The sequence below is a fragment of the Melanostigma gelatinosum genome, assembly GCF_949748355.1.
Source record: "Melanostigma gelatinosum genome assembly, chromosome: 9".
NCBI lineage: Eukaryota > Metazoa > Chordata > Actinopteri > Perciformes > Zoarcidae > Melanostigma > Melanostigma gelatinosum.
In genome coordinates, this window is record NC_136642.1 from 11144533 (window position 1) to 11169073 (window position 24541).

Consider the following 24541-nt stretch of genomic DNA (forward strand, 5'->3'; position numbering starts at 1 on the left):
GTGAGCCCCCAAACCAAACATTTCATTCACATCCATGCAATTAGGGTGCCAGCAGAAACCTCAAACAGCCATTTAAAAACCTCATAAACTAAAATATCTACAAATATGCTACAAAATGATTTTTTAAGGGTGAACTGACCCTTTCAGACCATACTGTTGCATCTCAGGTCTTCTGATGGGCGCCCGTGATTCCCCCACTTAGCATAAATAGCAGCAACAGACTGTAAAGAAATAGAGGATTTAGTGGCATTTCTGAATACATACACAAGTACAAACACAATGACCATTAATTCTGTTTTAAACATGGACATCCCTGTTTTAGTCCAATCTGTACAGTGAATTAACACCCTCTTTCAGTCTGAGGTGACCTGTGTCTGACTCCCAGCGGAGGCTTGTTCCTGAACCTGGCTCACCTTTCCTCTCTGGCCCACTAAATGATCTCCGGAAGAACCAAACACACAATCCGTTCTACCGGCTCCACAACCAGCTTTGTTGGAGCGGCTGCTTTTGTCCAGTCACCTCAGTTTATTCTCAGCCCCCCCCCCCCCGTGTCACTGTTGTGACTGATGTCTTTTCCATCCTGCTGCCCTCTCTCAATTAAAAAGGAAAAAACATCCAATCTTTTTGACCTTCACCTTGACTTGGCTGTTTCCACTAAACACACATGAAAACAGTCCTGACACGGCTGCTCTCTCTCCTATTTTAGTCAAATCCCCTTCCGTATCCTCCCTTTCTTCCAGTCTCTTAAAGGTATGCCTGGTTTCTAATCTGATATCATGACACAGACGTACGTAAGCAGGAGGTTCGCATATTTAATGGGTTTTAGTGAACAAATTGCAGCCGTCGTGGTGTAATGCAGATATTAGACTGATGGAGATCTTATAATGACCTTAAAGCGCTTCAGTACTGTTTAGGACACGGATTTAACAGCGATGCCATTAATGGAGGAATCAACAAGTCAGCAATCTTTGATATACTTTTATTACAAATTCTAGCAGCCATCTCTTCAGACAAAGCCACGGTATAACAGCTTGAAGATGTAAAACAAACGCGTATGACATCAGAACTCTTCTAAGTTGCTCCTGGTGTCTCGTAGCCATGTGAGGGATGTCAGCACCTCCTCTGTCGGCCTCCTCCCCAGCTGCTTACCTCCTCTGCACCTCACATTCACTGTTCCACTCTCGCTCTCCTTATCCCCCACCACTGGACAAAAAGAAAACGTTGTTATCAGCTGTGGTAACATCAGTAGCAATAAATCAGGCGTTTCAGGCTTCAGTACATTAAGTCGCCACAGTTTTCATCCCAGTATTTATCTTTACCAAATATGTAGTTGTACTGGGCGAGCTGAGCAGAGCGGATCTTCTTATTTAAGGTTGCTCCCTGATCGTCATTCAAATCCGCCATGAAGCCAGCTTCACAGAACTGCTGGACCACCTTCACAGAAGAGAGGCACTTCTATTAAGACTGTATCTGGACTGTAACTTCTTACAGTTACAAGCAAATGAATAATGACAGAAAGAAGAGCACACATGGTCTGCTGATGTACCAGAAGCACATCTTCATCAGACACTGACCTGTTTGCTGTATGACTCACTGTTGCCCCCCACAGGAATTACCATGACTTGCGCCGGCGACAGCCACAGCGGCCTGCGTGAGGTAGAAAGAGACGCGACGCGTTTGGGTCCGGCTACTGCATCGCAACAGCCTGACGAAATGCATCGGACCCGACGTGATTATGTAACATCTTCTCACCATTTCCCTCCAAAGTTTTCAGCCAGTATTGCGATCATCCTCTCCAGTGATCCCAGCACTGCTCTGTGGATCATCACCGGCCTGTGCAACTGTCCGTCCGCACTGAGAGAGACAGAAAACAAAAGGGTTACCAGTAGAGTGAGTGTCGGGCGACAGCACATCATAGATAGATACTGTATTTGCTTTGGTTTGCAGCACAACCTCAAGGCTTTTCATCAACGAGTCACCATTAGACCAAACAACAAATGGTTAAATCACATTTGTTGTAAATCACTTGGCAATCTTGTTTTTCTGTGATTTCTTTGTATCAATGCGATAAAGTATGTTGTAAGTATTTGCTGGATTCACCTTCAGAACTTCCTGTTTAGTTATTTTACTATAAAAGTAACTGTATCATGGGAGATATCGATGTAGCAATTTTAAATGACGTACACCGTGATAAAAACGATAAAAACCACATCGAGACCATGCAGGAAGTAGGGCACATGCACTAATAAGAGGCAGAAAGAGGCTTAACGCAGAAACAGGGAGCATGTTGAACTAAAGTGATAAAATAAATAAGAGGACTCGTCTTTCATGATCACATTAGGCCCCATTAAGTGAGACTTCTGTCACTCTAACTTGATCACTTACAGGACATCACATACAGCATGTGGGGTCATCACACAGAGAAGAATATGCTCCAGAAATGCCGGTGAGCAGATGTAAATCACTACAGATGCAGGAATGTTTCAGAGATTGCGAGCCAATTGCAGAGATGCATGACTCACCCGACATATTGAAGGTCAAATCTGATCGGCAGCTGGAAGTCCAACTGGATTGTGGCACACTGGTGTTGTCTGCCGATAGCATCTTTGATCAGAATGTCAATCTATGAAGAAAGGTGTAGGAGTGCGTTATCATGAGGCTTCACTTCTCTATCCGGACACTGCGGGGGACAAACTGCATTTTTTTTGCGGACAGAAATGGAAACTAATGCGTTTCCAAGAGAAGCCGATCGCACAAAGCTGGATGGCTCTGAGGAATGTTTGTTTGTTACCTGGAGCGTGTTACTGTGTATCTATCCCCAGCCTGACTTGATACCTCCACTCTGTGCCTCCACATGCGCTCCATCGTGCAACATCTGCCTGAAGCAGACTTCCTCTTGATGCTTACAGACTTCTTACACGGGTAAAAATTAAAATCGCCTCGAAGAAAACCACGGTCATTCTCAACAACTGTCACACATTTCTGGTTTGTTTGGTAATCATGCGGTCGAGGACGGTGTGAACTGTAACTCAAAAATGTCTCTCTGCGGAGCCAGAAGGACAAACAGAGACGTCTGTGCTGCTCTCTAATCTGTGACGAAACACCAATAAACTGATTCTGGAAGAATGCTGTAGATAAAGAGACACTATTTTTAAAGGTTCAACAGCGTGGGAAATACGAATGTGTGTTTAGTTAAAAATGAAGCTACAGCCAGTTAGTTCGTTAACATTATTAATCTCCGGAGGGAAATTACATAAACCATAGCAGCTCAATCCAGGGCAAAAGTTTTGTTAATTTGAAAAAGAAATTATGAAAAAAATATATATTTTTTTCTTTTTCATATATATTTTGATATTTGAGATCTTATATTTTTCAGTTCCAGATTTTATATTTTCAGAATCAAATCGTTTTTTTTCAGGTCAGACTTTTGACTCTGATCTAACGTGGGGGGCGTGGCATCAACTGGGAGGGGCGTGTCATCATGAGTGACATCATAACAAAGAAGGCGGAGGGCCGTCCTCAACCACATTGCGTTCAGGTAACGTGGGCACCGAGACAATTATGATTCAACACTTTCTATACACCATACAGGCACTTTGACATTCACTGGTCTTGGCCCTCGGCGTCCAGAGAGTGTTGTTCTATAAATAATCGAACAATACAGCTCTCCAAATTTACAAACAGTCCAGGTTTGTGGCAGAGTGCGCTCCGGCGCTGAGAGTATTTATGAACTTTAATAAACAATATTTACGCTCGCATGTGGAAATCAGTTTCCTGCACGTTTCCCTTCCCACTGACCTTCGGTCCGTAGAAGGCGCCGTCTCCTGGATTCAACTCCCAACGTTCACCAAAGTGCTGCAGACCCCTCTCCAACTGCTGCTCTCCACACACACACACACACACACACACACACACACACACACACACACACACACACACACACACACACACACACACACACACACACACACACACACACACACACACACACACACACACACACACACACACACACACACACACACACAGTAAGTAGGTATGTAAGTAGGCATAGTAGGTAATGTAAGTACATTATTACAGCCATGTTGGCGGGAGCTTGGTACCATAATGTTCAATTACACTCAATTGAATGAGCTTAAACTGCCGCTGTGCCTATTTAAAAAGGTGTCCATGGGGATGTAGAGATGAGGCGGAGCAGATCTCTTCTGAAAGGTCCCACTCGTATAACCGATTGTGGATATCATGACACCATGTCATTTAGTTTACAGATGTTTTTCCTGTAGCTGTGATTAACTGGGTCCAGATTACAATCCATACACATTTGTACAACACCTCGGCCTGCCTAAGACGACATATGATTTTGGCGAACCACAGTTAAGTGTGTGTGTGTGCGCGTTTACCTGCTCAGCATTAACCCACTGTTCAGGCTCCCCGAGGCACGGCTCAGGACGTGTGGACAGGAGGCAGTGGAAGGAAAACCCAAAGACTTGATACACACTCCTCACAAAGTCCAAACATGCCCCAATCTCTTCTTCCAGCTGGACAGACAGAATGAAAGAAAAAAAAAAAAGAGTTGAAGACCAGGGCAACAAGAGGACATAATAATAAGTAAAGTAAAAGATATGACATTGTATTTACTGTAACGCCTCCATGTATTGAATCAGTATTTGATGATTATCCTGTGACTGTGATCTCTGTGAATTAACAGGATGCACAACAGAAAGTCTGCAGGAGCGCAATGAGTATCATGGGACGGTTCCAGAGCACTATGTAGGGGATGAGGATCACACAGACTGTAGAGACACCGTGATGCACACATATGGAGGTGTAATGTTTGAACGGGACAAAGACCTTCATTCATCCCGTCGGTGGCCTCCTGGAATGTCTCGGGAGTTATTTGTACAGCCCATCTAATCACCGTAACGTGGTCCCGCATGTGTCCCACTCACTTTCTACCCCACTTACAGCACCTTCTGCATCAACACAATGCAATGTGTTCTCTGTACCTGCTCAGGTGTGCAAAAGATGTGAGCGTCGTCCTGGCAGAACCGTCGAACGCGAGTGAGACCTCCCAGCGCTCCGGAGAGCTCATTGCGATGCAGCGCCCCGAAGTCGGCCCATCGCAGAGGAAGCTCTCTCCACGAGCGGACACGCTGCTCGAACATAAGACTGAACACGAGAGGAGGAGAGTGAGGTTAGGGTTAAGGTTCGGGCTGGGGTCAGGCCTTTAGCTGTGATGGTTAAGGTAGGGGGGGGGCTAGGGAACGCGTTGTGTCAAAGAGTTTCCTGACAAAGACACAAGTACAAGCTTGTGTGTGTGTGTGTGTTCACCAGTGTGCAGGACAGTTCATGGGTTTGAGAGCGTAGGTCTGAGAGCCCTCCGATGTCACAGTGAACATGTTCTCGCTGTAGTGCTCCCAGTGACCCGAGCGCTCCCATAATGCAGTGCTGTACAAAGTCGGGGTCACGACCTCGTTGAATCCTCGCCTTCGGTACTCACCCTGCAAGACGTGAGGAAGGAAGGATGCGTGTGACAACGAGTGCAGGACGGGGGCAGACAACAGTGCAATAACTGAAGGCTAATAAGAGCAATATCCTGATGTCAACATGCGTGTCCCCCGGGATACAATCACACAGCATCATCTATTGTTGTGTTAATTATTAGGTTTGCATAATCAAATTGAGATGTGTGGGGTATTTCAGTTTTAGTTGCACAAGCAGTGCTGAACAGGGTTGTAAAGGTTCACTTCATTGTAAGTGGCTGCAGATCCAATGTGGCAGAAGGAAAATACAGAACACCAAAGTCATTCTATTGTAACTTTATATTCCGTAACTGAAATCTGCGTTCATCCTTTCGCACCGAAGCTAAGCAGTAGCTTGTTGAGTTTGAGGGTTCTCTGACATTGTAATGAAACTTGGAGGGAGTGTCTTCAGTCATTAATCGGGCTGTGAATTGTATCATGTAAATGGGAATATGAATGGAAAAGTTCTATCACTGAAAAAAAAGTTACAAATATGTTTTTTTAAGTAATTCTGCTCATATAGTTGTCTTATTAAATGCCCTAATATAGAATAAAGACTACAGTCAGATTATTGTCGGTAATTCACACAGAGTCAGTGACTGTGTTCACCTTAATGAAGTCGGTGAGGCTGTTGTAGATGTAGGCTCCTTTTGGCAGGAAAAAGCAGCTTCCTGGACTCACGTCATTAAAGAAGAAGAGCTCCTGGTCCTACATAAAAACATGAACACATGGCATTTATGATCAGAAAACAACTCTTTAACCATTTGTTTCTTTATGTGATCTCATTTATTGCACCTCTCCCAATCTAGATTCCGTCTTACTGTCCCGATGCGTCTGTGGTCCCTCCTCCTCGCCTCCTCCTGCTCCCTCTCCCACTCCGCTTTGTCCTTCTCTCCTGGAAAGGCCACACCCAGAAGACGCATCAAACCCGACGACTCCGTCTGATTGGCCAGGGTCACGGGCGACAGCTGGGATGTTAAAGATGCGCAGTGAGGAGAGGTTGGGGAGAGATAAAAAAACAAATCAGCCAACAAAGAAGTGACAAAAAGAGAAAGGGCGAGTGAGGGTCAGCCAGAAGAGGAAGGGTGAACCGATGAGAGCGACAGCTCGTCTGATGGACGGCAATGTGTTTGTAAAGGCCGAGAACAGGAAACAAACACAACATCCTGCTGCCAATATTTCCAGCCGGGCTGCTATGGAATTCCAGTCTGCCCAGTGGCAGCCCAGTACGGAAACTCCTCCCTCTTCCTCGATCAATAAAGACGAGGAAGATTCCATTGACCCGGACTGTGCTATTTAGGTCCAAATAAAACATTCCTTTACAGATTAAATGAGGTTAATTAAGTCACCATCTTCAATGATCCTGTGTGAAATTAAAATTCTTAATGATAATGTTTGAACCTCTTTAAGAAAAAGTAATATTAAGCAGAAAAATAGAGGTATAGCTATGATAGAGGAAACCTTGTTGGGCTTTCAAGGGACTGGCTCAATTCCTAAGATGAAGTTTGATAAAATGACTCATGTACGAGGCAAATTTAGGAAACAAAAGGAGGGAACTGAAAGAGTGAGAGTACATACAATCCCAAAGAGGCAAGCAGAGGACAGGACAGTGACACCAACACACACCTGGAGCATCTTGAAGACCTTGAGGAAGCCAGTGTGTGGGAGGAGGGGGCCGTCGCAGACCCCTACGCTGTCTCCACACCTGAGTCACACAGAGAGGATGAAACAGGTTTCATTTTGGGTGAAATTTTATAAGATACTGCAGGTCAGTCAACACATCAGCTGTGTGTGTGTGTGTGTATTAATACCTGTACACTGTGACGGAGGGGCCGTTCATCTGCTCCTCAACGAGCTGCAGTCTCAGCTTGTTGTTCTATAAGAGGTACAACCCACAAAACACACACGTCACAGTTTATCACAGTTTAATGTGGACAGTAGGACAATAGGAAGGGGCCTGACCTCACAATGGGACATTAGAAAATATCATCAGCACACCATTAACAGGAGCCCCTCCTACACAGTGAGTAACTTATATAAACACTCAGTTACACAACCTGCAGCAGGTACAGAGCAATTTAGCAGAGAATGATGGCCTGCAATTACATATGGCACCAGACATGTTGCGCACAGTGGTAATGTTGTATATAGACGCAGCAGAGACGAGAGTCTGCAGCCGGTGTCCACAGCTGTACAGATTAACGTTCGAGTGATTCTGTTTGAGTCAGAGGTGCAAGTGGAAAAAACGCGTCTGATACGCCTGCAGTCTACACACAGGGTTAGTTACAACCGTCAAACTGTCTGTTATAAATCTTGCCCTACCTGTTTATCTACATCATCCCCCCCTCTATCTTCACACGGGCTCCAAGGCCGCTACACTAGACTCCCTGTCTCAGTGACGTGAATAACATATGACAATGATACGGGCCAATATCACTGTATGAATGTGAATATACATGGATACATTTCGAATTATGGATTTGATTGATTTTACACAAATATACTTCCAAGACGCAAATACATTTCTCTCCCACACTGTAGACACTGGTATATCTGACCTGGAAGAGCTCTCGGACCTCTTCTGTATTCAGCTCCAGTCTGGACAGAGGAAGCTTGAGGGCTGCAGCCTGTTTACATCTCTCCTCCACGTCACTCAGAGACAAGGCACTGTGTGTGTGTGTGTGTGTATGGAGAGGACAGCGTAGACGTCATTACAGAAGCACTGAATAATGTAGTTCACAATCTTAAGAGTACTGCTGATTAAACACAGACGGCAGGGGAGGGAGGCCAAACATTAATACAGAACTACTCTGGGGTTCTGTATCAGAGATAGTGACGTGAATACCTCACCTGTTGTGTAGTAGATGGTCACAGTAAAGCCCGAGCTCCGACGCTCCTTCTCTGCAAACCTCGGCCCCAAATGTCTTCTCCAACACCCCACCCAGGACGCACGCTCCGGTCCTCCATGCTGCCTAAGACGGGGGAGGTGGTACAGAGCGGGTGTAGAGATTCATTTATTTATTTGACACGGACAGTGCTCAGCTTCTTAGCTGTACCAGAGTTAGTTGTAAGCTAATTAACATCTGTAGCTCCTGGGCAGGAGACGGAATAACATCGCTGTTAAGAAAATGAACCTTAAAGGTAATGTGACATAGAAGGCACGCGCAACCAGGGTGTATTACAAACAAATTAAAGGAACGGCAAAGCATTGTATGAAAAAAAGAAGATGGGATTACCTGTCTGCCCTCATCTGTGTCAAACCCCAGAAGTTGTAGTTCGCAGTCTGCCTCTAGAGGCCGTCCAAGCTCCCACAGCTCCCCATTCACCTTACTGACCAGCGCTCCTTTCACACTGCAAGCAGAGATGCAATAACCCTAAAATATCACTTCAGTAAGAGCAAACACAACAAGAGAACACATTTCTGTAAAATGCATTTACCGGACACTCTGAGCAACAAAGAGAGGCGTGGTGACACCAGCTGTTCCCTTTACTGTCCGGCCATCAGCCAGCCGGATACTGAGCCGAGATTCTGAAGCTTCAGCTCTCCTCTCGTGGCCTTGTTTATCCCTGAGGGACTCAAAGAGTCGCAGTCGCTCAGATGAAGCTGTGCACACCTACAGAGGGCAGGAAAGATGTTGATCAGAATCAAAAGAGGTGAGAGGATATCCAACAGCTCCACACCCACTACAGCCTCCAAAATAACCATGAAGTTAAAGAAACACCTCTCTAAACTAACTGAACATTGTGACTTTCATGAAGCTCGGTTATAGTAGTTTTAATTAGGTGTACCTAATAAACTGGTAACAGTGTGTGTTGATACACCAATATCAATACTGTGATGAAAGAGTGATTAAGCTTCAGTGCTGTCTTCTCCTCGGCATACTGGCTGCATTACAATGAAGTGGAGGATGAAATAAATAAATAAATAAAATGCCTTAAACAAACATTAGTAATTTTTTTCAGAGTAACTTTACTACAAACAACATATAACTACTTTCCTTTTTTAGGGAACCACTTTGGTACCAAATGAGAGAGGGAGAGCAAGTAGAGTTTAGTGGGGTCACCCATATAAAACACTGTACTGTTTATAAACTACATCACAGGTATATCCAAAACAAAGTACCAAACCATGTCCTATCTATCTGAAAATGACACTAAACCTAGAGATGAATAAGGTTCATAAAAGCACAAACTTCACAACAACCCCCATCTCTTAACCCTGACAGACCACAGACTGTCCTGTTAGCTAACGTTAGCTGGAGTTAATGTAATGCAGTAATAACAAGCCTCGCGCACCTTGCTGTACTTCCTGTGCGCGCGAAGTGTCGCACGAGCTGCCGGCTGACAGATAACCAGCCGAAACAGCTGCGTCACCGCCATCCTCAAACACACACCTGCCTAAACACCCGCGCTCATTTTTCCCCCCACATATCCCACATTGCTGTCACCCTTCTCTGCGAGCGGCCATAACACCGGAAGCACACATTAAGGACGGCAGCGGTGACGTCGCCGGCGTAAAGCACATGACGCTATTGTGAAGCAGCGTGCGCGCACCCAGGCATCCACGCCGGAGCGCGCCAATACAAGGAGTTGCACATACGGGACATCTGCATGTATTTTTTTGGAGGGCTAATAGATCGACGTTAACACCTAAAGCCATGCACATGTAGATCAGGTACTTCTCACAGGATTGATTTATGACATTATAACTAAACACGGCCTGTGCACAACACAAGAGCACCAACAACCGCATACAGCTACACTGCGCCTGTAGTCCAGTGGTATGCAACCCAAAGTATTCTCACACAGACCTACAGCATGACGTCAGACTACAAGGATGGACAGAGAGCAATGTGCGCCATTATGGAGATGCGCACCTCGCGTTGAGAGCCGTCTGCTTTAAACTACAGCTGCATTTAAAGCCTGTTGGTTTAGTGCCCGAGAGCATTGGTGTCTTTGAGATTAGTAGGTAAATTGAGAAAAAACTCTAATATATTACATATTTGAGGGTCACATTTTTAAACAGTTAAATATGTAATATAGTACGTTAGAACCATCTTCACTGTAGCTACTGTTCAAATTATTTCCTTAAAGTCTTCCTCGGAGAAACTATTGCAACAAAGGTTTGAAATAATAAACATCTGAAGGCCTCGTTGGATATTTTTTAACAAGTAATAACTGAGGGGGAGTCAGTTTAAACAAGTTCGTGAACAACTCCGTTAATTCTGACCAGGGACGAGAACGTAATTTGATTGTCACCATTTTCAGAAGTATAAGTACTACTGCAGTTCAAGTACTGTTGTAGTTAGAGTAGTACTTTAGTTACAGTAGTACATGAAGAGACACTGGTTCGATGTAAGACATCAGCTGAAGTACCGCTGAACTGCCACTTGGGAGAGCTACAGCACTTTCAAAACGCGTGTACTTCATCTACATAGCAAATAGTGTATTATTATTGGTTGTATAAATACTGTGCATTCAGACAGCTCTAAATAAGTCTAAAAAATGGGACTAACTGGCCCCATCTAGACAAGTTTTTCCTGTGGTTGAACCCAATCACTGATGAAGCCGATATGATACATAAACATGGGACCACCTTAAGGATTTGCTATTATTTCACTATCTTAAATGTACTGGAAAGCACACAAGTCTTTACATGTTTACAAGTAAGATACCTGCTGTCAGTCAGATGAGCTGCTGATTTTGCCTAATGTATCTGTATTTAACATTAAGTATTTAACATTAAGGACCGAACTCTGCTGTTAAATTAACACATTAATGACCTTAACATTAACATATCGCATTTTTTACAGTTATCTGTAGAATAATGGCAAAGAGGCCATAATGAATATGAATGCAGTTAGTTATTTCATCCTTACATATTAACAAAAAAAAGAAAGTTATGATTTAATAATAAGTGTACAGTTGCTTCGTGTTATTCTGTTAATGTTGTGACTGAGTCATCAAACAGTCGATGCCACAATGTATTCAGTGTATTCAGTAAATGCGTTCCATGTACTGTGATGTTCAATAAAATGTAAATAAAGATGTAGCGCTGACATCAGTGTCACAAAGTTACTAAATGGCATTTCTAAAATGTGGCTTTCCAACAACAGTGTGCATCGTAGTGTGCAAATGTTTAGCAACAATCAAAAACAAAAAAAGAAACGGTCCATCTTCTCAAGGAGGTAATAAGAGAAAAGTTTGCGAAGCGGTCTTTGCAAGCGGAGAAAAAGTCATGGAAAACAGCAGATCTCCATTATTAAATTAAGACAGAGCACCGACTGCTTACAGTCAACGGGGCAACAACAAGCAAAATGTCAGATATACTAAAGTATGTGAGGAAAACGGCTGCAAGTCACTCCTTTGGACTAAAGATTGTAGTCTTGTGATCTGTAATATGCTTTGTGTAAAAACAAAAAAACAAAATCAAATATGAAGATGTACTCGGGTCTTAATTAAAGTATGCATATATTCACTATGACAGTCGTAGAATGAGTGCATGTTTATCACACCAGAAAGGATTGGACACTCAAAGACCGGGGATAAAGCATCATTGATGAGAACAGCAGTAAGAGCAATTCAACTTATCAAATATACACAGACCATCGGCTTTGTCACATCTTCAATTGAAATGTTGAACTTGGTAGGTGCTTCAGTAAGCAGGAAGACTTTTACAACAGTTAATCTGGCTTTCACTGTGTGACACGTGAACACACCAAACTGATTTGGGTTGATATTTAGCAGTAAGCGATCAGATAAAAGACAAACAGTTTACAGAAGGTGGTAACAGACTTGTATAACATTCAGTAAAACATCAGAGCTCTGATGAACTAACACTGTGGTGACAAATACACTCGGTGCGGTTACATTTTAACAATGTATCAAACTTTATGTGGAAACGTTGAGCAGGTGCTCGGTCTGTCTTGATGTAACTGTGAATGAGCACAGGAGACGACAAAACACTCCACGACCAGACAAACACAAGAGACACGAGGCTTTGAGCAGCAACACCCAGCATGCACCTCTCACTGTGTGGGCTGACCTCATCAGTGGAGAACAGAGGGAGGCATTACGGCCATAATTCCTGCACAAGACGGGAGGATTACGGCCATTGTGCCGACCCTTTTTTTAAGTGTTGAGAGGTGCACAAGTGTTCCTGGACGAAGCCATGTGAGCACAATGTAAGCACAGGGGCTCGAGGGGGAAAGCATGACGTAAGCAGCAACAAAAAAAAAATATGAGGAAGGGGCCAAATACAACTTGAGTATTCAAATAAACCATTTTCAAAACGCCTCATTAGCGCAATCGTCTTACCATTTGTGGACGCTGCTGCAAAAGGGAAATTGCCAATTCTGTCTCGCATAAAAATACAGCGCAAAAACAAAACAAAAAGGCATTAAATGTTAATGCACTATGAAAATGGCAGCAGCAGCTACGTAAATATATGAAAACAATTTCTCTGAAATACAGGCAGAAAAATCAGCTTGAACAGCGCAAATGCATTACAACAGCGCAACTCAAGGTAATCATAGTGACCAAATAAAATGCCCCCCCCCCCCCCCCCCAGTTGAATTGAAACTGGATTTTATTCAAGTCAGTACATGTTGAAGCCGAGCAAGAGTGTGGTTCAAAAATGAAATACACCCCCCCCCCCCCCCCCCCCCCGGCCATCCACTACCGAGAATCTTCATGATTCAATCTAACTTGAAGCACGCACAGGCAGACCTTTATGTTGGAAATAAAATGACATAATTATCTTCACCCTCCTCTTCTGCGTGGTGGACAGAAAGGTGCGACAGACACTGCAGAGAAACTCTTCTGGAGCTAAAGCTTATCCAAGGCCTCAATCACAGTGAAGACGGGGCGCTAGATTAACGACCATTGTCCTCGTTAACAGAAACAAGAGCTTGAAGAGGGGGGGGGGAGATGTGTTATCTCAGTTTTTTATATTTACAAGCTTAGAAATATACAGTGGGAGAGATTAGAGGGTGAAAAAGGTTCGAGCAAGAGAAGAATATTATTTACAGCAGGTACTCCGGAGATATGAACAAGCGTCGACCTCGGCTGCAACACAAATCTCATCACTTCAAATGAGAAATACCGTGTACGGTCACACGGCGCACAGCCAGACACGTAGAGAAGAAGAGATCACTTTGAAATTTTAAAGGAATAATTTGACGTTTTGGGAATTACGGTTATTGGATTTGTTAAGAGTTAGATGACATATCTGTTAAATATGAAGCGGAGGACAGGAGACCATTAGCTCAGCTTAGCTTATTATGAAGACTGGAAACAGCAGACAGCTAACCTGGTTCTGTCTGAAGGTAACAGCTACTTCCTGGAGTCGTGACACATAATTCCATGTATAACAACAACTAGTAATTTTTACACTTTAGAGGTGTTAATTGGGGTCTTTTTGTTTAAGATTTAGACAGATCCAAGGCAGCTGTTCCCAGTCTTTATACTCAGCTAAGCTAACCGGCTCCGGCTGTAGCTTCACATTCAGCACATACGAGACCCAAATAAGCTTATTTCTCCAAGATGTCAAACTATTGCTTTTTTATTTCTTTTCCTGTGTATCCTGAGACCCAAACCTCTGCTCCGCTCTCCTGCTCTCTCTCAGTTAAGTGACCCAACATTCACACAAATGGGCAAGCTCTAAATAAAGAAAAGTTTCATTTCTAACTGCACTATCTGCATTTTCTTCCTATGGTTAGAGAAGCGGTTTGAGAAATGTGATAAATGGGATGGATGGAGGGTTGCTACACAACACTCTGCTCTGCGTGACTGATGTAACCTCGTAGCTGCACTGTACAGTGTAAGATGATTGGCTGGCTGCCTAGCTGAAGCATGAAGATTTAATCCACTATTTACACACAACCTAAAAGGTAGTTTTAATTCAAGCTAATGAACAGAGAAAAAAATATCTGGGCTCATACCAGCAGGGCTAACACACACTCTGCACTTCAGTGCAGGGTGCTTGCACTTCTCACTCCGCCTGTGTTAGATGACCACTTCAGTAGCGTCGGGGTAGGAAGGGTCTCTTCTGCGAATGGAAGGGCCCGCCTGTGTACGGAGGACCGGACCGCTTGCGCCCACGGTATCCACCCATGGGGCGATCTTGGTTAAACTGCTGAGAGGGGTCTCGGCCCCGCAGCAGAGGTCTCTGTGGGATGGGGGCCGAGAGCATGGGGGGTCGAGGACTGGGCAAGTTGAGGAGGGGAACGGGGCGAGAGGTTTGGTTGCGGGGCTGAGCGGGAGGACTAGTGGGGAGAGTGTCGACCGCAGGGGAATTAGGCGTGGAGGGAGAGGGGGTGGAGGATGTGGGAGAGCGGGGAGGAAGAGGTAGTTTCAGAGGCTCCTTCACTCTGCCCAGTAAGGCTAGGGGGCCACCAGGGGTAACTGGGCGGTGGAGAGGGGGGGCATGGCGGGGGACAAAGGGCTCTTTAACGGTGCCAGGGCGGGGCAGCTTAGGGGGCTCGCCTAGCAACGATCCCATGAGGGGTGGAGGACCCATTTTGCTTCCTCTGGGCCCTAGTCCACTGCGATCTACACCTTCAGGTCTGACTGAAAGGGGTCGATCGACAGGGACCAGCACTCCCCCGACCATGACGGCAGTGGGCACAGCATGGTGGGTGGGCGGAGGGGAAGGGCGCTGGGGCATGGGAGGAGGAGGCCGAGGCATTGGCGGAGGGGGGCCGAAGAAATGGGATGGAGGAGGAGGATGCTGGTGGAGGAGTGACAGGGGAGGAGTCTGGATGTTATCCGTGTGGTAGGGCATTTGGAACGGAGCTTGGGGTGGAGGATGTGCGTGAGGATGGGACAGAGGAGGGTGGAGATGTGGGGGGAGGAGGAGGAGATGTGGGGGAGGCAGAGGCATGGAGGGGTTCATGTCCTTGGTGCCAATGTTAAGAGGAGAGGGGATAGCGTGGGTTGAGGGAGCTTCCATGTACTCCTCTTCATACCACATCGCTCCCCCGGGCCGACCGCCAGCCCCGCCCCCTCGCCGAGTACCTCGGCCAACCACGCGGATGCCCTCTACCGTCTTGATGCGCTCTCCAGCGAGTGGGCGGTTCGAGTAGCCTAGAGTTTGGATGGGTGCCCCTTCGGTGTAGGGAGACACTAGTGTCTCAATACGATGGTACTGTCCCTCCCTCCCATCCCCACCTGGAGACCGTTCAGCTTTCCCCTCTCGTTTTGCACCCAGACCTCCGTCATCTGAGCCACTGCTGGCCTTACGAGAGCCTGCAGACTGTCTTCTTTCTCCAATCCCTCGGTTGTTTCCCATCATTCTTGACTGGCCGTGTTGTCCGTCTTTCTTACCCTTCATGTCGTTACTGGGGGAAGAGGACACCTGCTTCCTCGCATTCATCACTTCATCGTCCTTTAATTTTGTGCCACTCTTTTTTCCAGCTCCGTAGCGTGAAGAGGAGGAGGAAGAGCTCAGCAGGTCACCATTGCTGCTGCTTCCTGATGGGGTGATCACGGCATCCCAGGGTTCACTGCGGTAGGCTGTGGGCGAGAGGTTATGGCCTCCAGAGGACCCTAAAGACTCTGGCACACTCCCAGGTGTGTCCATGATCTCGTCCTGGGTGGGGGTGCCGGCAGCTTCGTCTCTCACTGGGGTCCCATCCACCGCATCGGGACTGACATCACCCAGAGCGAGGCTAAAACCTGGATTACCCTGCAGGAAACTGTTGATTTTGGATTCTAGGCTGGGGGGAGAAACGGAAGGAGCCGAGAGGCGAGCAGGGGGCGGAGGAGGGGACAGCTGTCTGCCTTTCTCCCAGTCTCTGGTTCTCCCAGGTGTGTCTCGTTTGAGGCTGTTCCCCACGGTGGGCTTTGTTTTCGGGGTGGTTGGGGTGGTTGGGGTTTTAGCTGCGGAGGATTCTGGGGAGGTTCGGGTGGGAGGAGCCGAGGTGGCGTTGGTCACACTTTGCAGGAGAGAGGACAAAGCTGCACCAAGACAGAAAAGGGGCGGGGCATGGGGAGTCAGACGTGATGACATAAGAAACAAATGAATGATTAGTGAAACGTAGTAACATTTTTCATTTAAAAAAAGTGTAGTGTACGTGTGTGTTACCTGGTGTGTTTGTTTTAGACAGAGCATTGAGTATGCCTTCAGGTGTGATATCAACACGGGACAGGAAGTTGGCCAAGTGAGGGCTCGAAGAAGTCGCTTTGGAGGCTGCTGCTTGGCCAGAAGGAGTGGTGGGTGTTCCTGGAGACGGCCGAGGTGATGGGCTAGCTGCTGGGAAAAATTCAAAAAGACACAGAGGGATGCAGACCATTTTTTATCTGTGACACAGTTGAGTAGATCTACTTCATATTCCTATGGATGGGTGGAACACCGCTTGCACCGAGTGCCGATCGATGCAAAGAACATGTTTGCTCTCGTCTTCAGCAAACCTTTGAACACACCTGTATTCTTCATGGCAGATGTGAGCGAGCTGAGGATGGAGCTGATCTTTCCCAAGTCAACCTTCTCCAGATTCACTCCCATCGGGGTCGTCGGGGCGCTTTGAGCTGCAGCGGGGGAGGGAGTCAGTGGCGTGGCCGCGGCGGCAGCAGCAGTGGCGTTGGTCTTAGAAGCCTTCGTAGGTGTGGTGGGAACCTTTGATGCTGCGTCTGACTTGGCAACAGCAGTGGACGTCTTGTCCTTCTTGTCATCTGCTAGTAAAAAAATAACCAAAGAGCTGATACATCTTCAAATCGGAAGCACGACACTACAACTGGGCAGCCCAATATGGATCTATATGAAAAAGGACACCTATCGCCCCACTACAACACTCTGGAGCCACTAACCGCCTGCTGTGGCAGCGCCAGCCTCTTCATCAGACATGTCCATGTCCTCCATGTGTCTGTTGTCGGTGGGCATGTCGCCTTCATCCATGGCCTTGCCATCCAGCTCTGGGTCCACCTGGGCTCTGCTAGACCCTAGTCCCAGGTAGGGTGAGTCGGAGCCAGTGGGAGAGGGGGCGTCCTCAGAGGGTGAGGGGATGGGTGAGTCCTCGGGTCCAGGTAAGGTCGACTTGAGGGAATCCAATTTTCTTTTCAGGCTGGCCACGCGGTTGGCAAAGGCATTGTACGCCTGAGAGAGGAAACATGAGAGATATGAGGACGATAAAAAGGATGTTCCCGCAATAACTGTCTGTCGCCATTTTGATTCCGATTTTTTTTTATTAAATAGAAAAACACTGCAATGTAACATAGATCAACAAATTCTCTGCTGAACCATTTTCAATATCAATCCGCAAACCGAACACTCACGTTGGCCACAATTTGAACCTCCTTGTACTGCATCTCGTAGAAAATGTCAGCGTTTCCCAAAGCTTCCAGCAGAGGAGGCCCCGTCTTCAGCTCCTTCTCCATGAAGACGACAAACTCCTGCAGCTTCAGACTGCCGTCCTCGAAGTCCTTGGCGAACTTGTTCCCTCCTGCCTTGTCTGGAACAGGAGACAATTGATGAACAAGCAAAAAATATGAGATACAAGATTTATACACATTCTCATATGGGTCAATAAAAGACGAGCAGTGGTGTGGCATGAAGAGGACATATCAAGTGTGTTTGTGGCTTAAGACATACAGCACACAGGATATATTATACAAGCTATATAGGATATAAGAAGGATAATCAGTAAGAATAAGAAGTGTGTGATGATGCAGAAAGAGCTCGGTGACATCCCACCTTTGAGTCTCTTGAGAGCCTCCGTGCTGCAGACGTCTACCCGGAGAGCTGCCAGCTGCTTCTCCCTGAACTCCTCTTCTGCGACTGCTCGCTTATAACTCGACAACTGCTCGATGAGCGAGTGGGGCTGGAAAAGAAACGGAGTGCAAAGAGATAAGTGACAGGAAGTATAACGCTTTAGATACTTGCCAACACAAACAGTTGCAAAAGTTACAAGTTGCAAGACTTACTGTGAACTCTGCTACGATCTTGGACTTGAGGGCAGCTTTGGTGCTGGCTGGAGCTGGAGAGGGAAAGAAAAAGATCAACTTAAAGAACTGTAAATGGTTTAAAATAAACAATTATGTGACTCAAGTTTTAGGAAGTTATTTCACTTTTTAAAAACCTTGAAGTACCAAACTGACCAGTTGCCGGTGGCGTCTCCTTTTGTTTTTCCTTTTCTTTCTCTTTCTCCTTTTCTCTCGCCTTCTCCTTCTTCTCCTTTTCCTTCTCCTTCTGCTTCTCTTTCTGCTTCTCTCGCTCCTTTTCCTTTTTGTTGAAGCCAGCTTTAAACTGAGCAATGACCTCTTCGGGGTACACGCTCCTCTCCTCCCAAATTGTAAAAATCCTTTCCACTGACTTGCGGACTTTCCCATCTCTGACAACGAAAGAAGGAAACGTACCATGGCACATGTCAACACCAGAAGAACGGGAGAACAGGACTTATTCTTAGTTCAGCTGCATTGCCGCGTACTCACCTGATAAACTGCGCGGCACTAGGAAGTACTTCTGCGAAGGCTGCGCGAAAGACGATGGCGTTCTTTCTCTTGCAGTTCTGTATCACGTCGTTGGCGAGGTAAAAGAGATTCAAGCGGTGATTGTTGTCAGCTGAAACAGAAGAAAGTTTGAGCTCATTTAGAAGCAGTGATGCATCACATCGTTGTTTTTCTGTAAAACGTCCCGCTCAGCACAAAAACAACATATCTTATGGATCGTTATCATACAGCTTATCATGCAACAATGACAACTTTTGATGCATGTCCACTGATGCAAACACAGCTCTGAAGTGTCACCTGTGCTGCATTCTAAAGCCGCAATGGCATCTTAATCTATTAAACTACTGTCGGGCTGAAGACGGTGCCTGTTTTAGTTGGTACGATTTGTTCAGTCCAAAAGAAATACAATATTGGCAAAGATCCAATGAGTTTTACTGCTTCCTAAAATAGATCCAGTAGCTTGACTTTAGCAGGCAGGATTCAATTACAGTCAGTAAGCTGGATTTGACATTCTGTTACATTTTAACAGAGGTCAGCATTTTAGTTGGTTCATCTAAAAGACACAAGATTCATCAGTTCAATCAGCAATTAACTAATTACTGCAGTCTATGCAAATCAACGATATATATATATATATATATATATATATATATATATATATATATATATATATACACATACATATATACATACATACACACAGTATGTTAACTTAATCTAAAGACCAGCTCCACAAGGTAAAAAGGGAACACACAAAAAACAAAAAGGAAAGTACATGAAATGGGAAAAAAAGACACTTTGCAGTAAAAACTGATCACATGAACTACCTAAGGGAGTTAATATTATTAACATAGATCAAATATCTCATATCAGCACATACTGACAATATAAAAATTGTTGGCAACACACAGAGATCCTTGATACAATAGTTTGAGTTGTTTTCAGCATTAACCATAAAGAAGTCTGAATCTGAGGTTTTTAAAACAAATACTGCATATTTAAAAACAAGGCTGATATCACATTTTTACACATATGCCCCAAACATCATGTGAGTGACACGAGTTGTTCATGCAGCGCCTTGAGTATCTATGAACAACAGATGACTGAACCCTACTCTCACACACACACCACAGACAGTTGTGACACCCAAACAGTACATTTCTCCAATAACAGTGTCTGTACTTCTATTCCACCAGTCAATGCAGAAACAGTTTGCAAAATTCACTTGAAAAGCTCCTAAATGACAAAGTGAAATATCAAAACCCTGAAAAGTGACGATGCAGCGCCACCTTATTTAGGCCCGTTGTATGTCAAACATGAAACATTTTAGGAATAACTACTTGAAAGAAATATTCATGCCTAAAATATGTGCAAAAAGTTAAATTATTATTTGCTCACACGTCTGAAACAAACATGCTGGAGAGTTTAACACCATCTGTCTTTGTCTCTGTGAACGTCATGCTGTGAGCCTTTCTGGGCAGAAACCTGAGGCGTTTATTTCATATAAACTACGTATAACAACACAAGACTGATGTATATTTGATGTACGCTTCCCCTAATACAATAAAAGGAACAAATTCAATAAAGCATTTAATATTGTTCGACTTCAAAATGTATTATTGATAAATATTTGTTGTGTATTTTCTGAAAATTGATTTCCCTAAATATAGCTTTCACCCAAAACTTTCAAAAACGTAATCAATACAAGATTTTATAGTAATATTGAAATATGTGGCAAACGTTCAAACTGAACATTGAAGCAATAAAAACAGAACATTTCCTTCTTTCAAAAGCACCATTTTGCTCCCTTTTGTGATTGGATTGAGATTCATCACAAGCAGCGATATTGCATGAAGCTTGATGCAAAATTAATTTGGGTAGCGACACTGTGCTTTAATATACTAACACACAGTACATGGAACTACACTCAGTCTTATTATGTTGCATCCTGCATTTCTATCATCCTCACTGAAAGTAAAGCGGATTTACCATTCAGTCAGACTTTATCATATTTTAGTTGTTTACTGATTTATTATACCTTCACTGTGTGATTACGTATTTAATTTCACTTGTTTGGATCTTGTTTTTCTACTTTTCACTTTTTTGTTTGCTTGCTCTATCCACTCTGTTGCTGTAATCCTGCAAATTAGAAAAACTAGTTTCGTGTTTAGTTTACCAAACAACTTATGCTGCAAATATAAACTGCGTGCTGGCAGCGGTGCTCAAAGATATACCGCGGGTATTTATAATCTTCCACACATCCGAAGCTCCGTTTCATCACAGAAGAGCTTTTGGTGTTTTTTTTTTATCAACTGCATTACAATTCACAAGTAACAAAGCCCAACTTTGAAATTCAATTTTTTTTAAACTCCATGACATACCAGACTAAATCTCAGGCAAACGAATGGATTTCTGCAGTGTAAGAAAAAGAAAAGGAAAAACCTGTTGTGTGCTTGGTTGGCATGGACTGTGTTTACTCACAATGCTTATACTTGGTACCTTGTAGCCTACAGCCAACAATAAATGACGATCAGTAGATTGACTCTTGGCCCCGCGCTCTATCAGAAAACAATGGCTGAGCCAGGGCACAGCAGTTTGCAGTGAGCCATCAGCACAACCTTTCATCATGCGTTGCTCTGTTGGCAATGATGCGCACAGATAAGAAACGTCTACGTCAGTCATTCCCAAAAACATTCGCAGAATTTCTTCCAGAGTCTTTTATTTAAGATTTATATCTGCAACACACTGTTGAGCGCTGCGAGGGAGTCTGAATGTTCGTATTGTTCTGATTCTACGTATAACATTGAATGTACTGTGAAAGGCTGCTGTACATTCAGTGTGTTTTGTTGATGCGAGGAAAAAACAAAAGCCTGTCTCATATAAATGCATTTATATCATTAAGTTAAATGTTTGTTTTTTTAAAGTCCAGCCCCCCAAAAAAAGTTTGAGAAACACTGGTCTACATGATGATTTGACTGAGACAGTTAAGACTTTACGTTTGTCAGGGCACAATAAAACTCCATTACAAACGCAAACAAAATGTTTTTCTAATATTTCAGCAGTCAGATTAGCAAGAAACTGTTTTAGAAACTCCTCATTTCAGATGATTCCATAATGTGGATTATTTATTTGGCTTTTAAAAGTTGTACTTTTCCCACTTTATACGTTTAACAATTTTTGAAATAAGCATTTTCCTGCTGAAGATGAGACTGATCCTTTGCATCTAGCTTTCATGTAAACTCGTGTTTTTACACATTTCATCGGGTTCCATAAATCAAAAAAAAAAAATTTGCATCATGCAACAAAGGCAAATGCAATCAAATATCTTTAATCCTACTCAAAACAAACACGAGGTAAACAAGACATGTAATAGCAGCGTTGTGATACTAACTTCATGATAATAGGTCATCAAACTTCACACAAATTAAAACTATCTGCCACTTCTTTCCAAAAAACAGACGGGAAACTAAACCTTCCAAAACCCTCTGATGAGTAGATACAATATAAAAGCTCAAATGATAAATAACGGCTCCATCAAACAGTTGCAACATCAATTACATATATTCCTGCATTCACCGACATCAACGGCCACAGCACTAACTATGTGGGGTGATGAAATCTACCGAATCATTCGCTGCAATGTTTAAAAAAACAAGTCCGCATATAACAATAATTCCTCCACAAATGTTTAGGATTATTATGGTCTACAAAGTGTTGTTAGAAACCATGTAAATGTCTGTACACCTATTCAACTAAATGCATTTTGTAGTTCAAAATAGCAAAATAATATTACTAGAGGACAGGAAGTTAGCATGGACGGAGACCAAACACAAAGTGACCCGTGAAGACTAAGATAAACTGATCATACTGTCGTCTGTCTAATAGCTAAACAAGTGAGAGCCGTTCAGTGGCTTTCCCACTGTGTTACCTCAATTGAATTAACTCTCTCAGAGTCACAACAGCAACTATGTTTGCTTTCATGTATTGCAAAGTATTTTTGGGATTAGATCAAATAATAAGAGTAAAGTTCAACCACTTTTCATCATTGGAGAATTTCAAATGCTGCATGCAGGACTCCAAATTCCTCATAGGAGAGCTATATGGAGATGTGTTGCAGTCAATAGTAAGCAGACAAACTGGGATTTCAAACATAATCCAGAATAATATAAATGACTTTGAACAGATTAGTGAGGGAATAAACAACTACCCAAAGTTAGATAATGAGGATTAACACTTGTCAGATTCCAGTACCACTAGTTTGTAAGACTATCTGGTGACACATCGTCTACTTGTGATGTTTCCTTGACAAGGAACCTTTGTCAAAAAACCTACTTTGTTTCAAGTGCTACATGAACACAGTAACACCAACCAGGTTAAATAGCTTGAACGTGCTAGCCTGCCTGGTCAACATAAGCCATTATTGTTAATATAACATTTATATTTACTTTAAAAGTGTAACTGCATCCAGTTAGGTATATTAGGAATATACAGTCAGTTGGTAAGAAACCACCATGAAGCAATGACAATTTAGTAAATAAAGTTGGAGGAAATATTTTAGGATGCTGCTGTCAAGTGCAGCAACAATTTGCAACCTGATATTAAAATGCAGATTGTTTATGATGAATCGTGTCATACTAAGTAGAACATTTTACAATATAATTATGTTAGTGTACTTTCATTTTAGCTAGTTTAACGGTGTACAATATACGCCACCGCATCACACCAACAATCATGTATGCAAGACGACTAACCGTCATCCGAGAAGTTAAACCTACAAAATACCGACAAAAGCTGATCTTTAACAGAATCTAACTAAACACATTGTAACCACCTTCAGCTCAAGTGTTCATTCTTTGACACATGCAGTGCAGTGCATGGCAGATTTCTTTGTATCTGTGTAATCCAGACCATGAGCCCCGAGAGGCCCGACTGTAAACAGAGCTAACACTGAGACCGTCACGCTAGCAGAGAAACGTTATCTTAGCTAGCATTAGCGGCTAATTTTAAGTGGAGATTACAACGCCAGCCCCTTCAAACGTGCAGTAAAATATAAATGTATGATTTGCATCTCAGTCATTGTTTATTTTTGCACCGAAATGCCTTGCACTTCACACGTCAAAGCGATCACAAGACGCTGAATTTGGAAAAGTCGATCACGGTCAACGCAGAGACGCATTTGAATTGGCTAAAGTGGGCTAGCTAGTAGCGAGCTACTCACATTTCTTGAGGCACTTCATCCAGTGGCGCACGATAAGGCCGTGGTGCTTTTTGTTTTCAATGCACCAGTTCGATTGTCCCTGTATTGACTCCATGGTGTTGGTTACTCCTTGAAGCCGTCGGTCTACAGACGCTTCCAGGCCAGCGTTGGAGCTGCGCGCTCCGTGCCCGCTTGCAGCTCCTGAACCGGCCGCCATCTTTCCAGCTCTGTCTGCTGCTGACACGCGCGAGGGCGCTAACGCAATGAGGACGACTAGAAACACGCCCACGTGTTCGTCCTACTTTATCATAAGGACATAAATGTACTCACAAGTGTACGTCACCGTGCACAACACATAATAAAATAAGTTATCTGA

At 44.1% G+C, this 24541-nt stretch overlaps 2 protein-coding genes across 3 annotated transcripts; both read right to left on the reverse strand.

Moving 5' to 3' along the window:
• Positions 1-964: 964 nt before the first annotated feature.
• tars2 (threonyl-tRNA synthetase 2, mitochondrial) lies at positions 965-9902 on the reverse strand (the record flags this gene model as incomplete). Its single annotated transcript, XM_079276166.1, has 17 exons — positions 965-1203; positions 1320-1434; positions 1575-1647; positions 1753-1854; positions 2523-2623; positions 3799-3876; positions 4401-4538; positions 5007-5169; positions 5332-5501; positions 6132-6230; positions 6318-6490; positions 7149-7227; positions 8081-8120; positions 8373-8494; positions 8759-8896; positions 9014-9136; positions 9819-9902. The coding sequence occupies 17 exons, from the start codon at positions 9900-9902 to the stop codon at positions 1061-1063; spliced, it is 1941 nt and encodes a 646-aa protein (XP_079132292.1). The 3' UTR covers positions 965-1060.
• Positions 8997-24382, reverse strand: rprd2b (regulation of nuclear pre-mRNA domain containing 2b; the record flags this gene model as incomplete). Of its 2 annotated transcripts, none has more annotated exons than XM_079275677.1 (11): positions 8997-9136; positions 14465-16481; positions 16609-16773; positions 16947-17195; positions 17331-17616; positions 17796-17971; positions 18214-18340; positions 18444-18496; positions 18618-18850; positions 18951-19080; positions 24187-24382. In XM_079275677.1, the coding sequence occupies 10 exons, from the start codon at positions 24380-24382 to the stop codon at positions 14542-14544; spliced, it is 3555 nt and encodes a 1184-aa protein (XP_079131803.1). In that variant the 3' UTR covers positions 8997-9136; positions 14465-14541. The 2 variants fall into 2 exon arrangements, with proteins under 2 accessions (XP_079131803.1, XP_079131802.1); XM_079275676.1 differs by having other exon boundaries at positions 16609-16776.
• Positions 24383-24541: the final 159 nt, after the last annotated feature.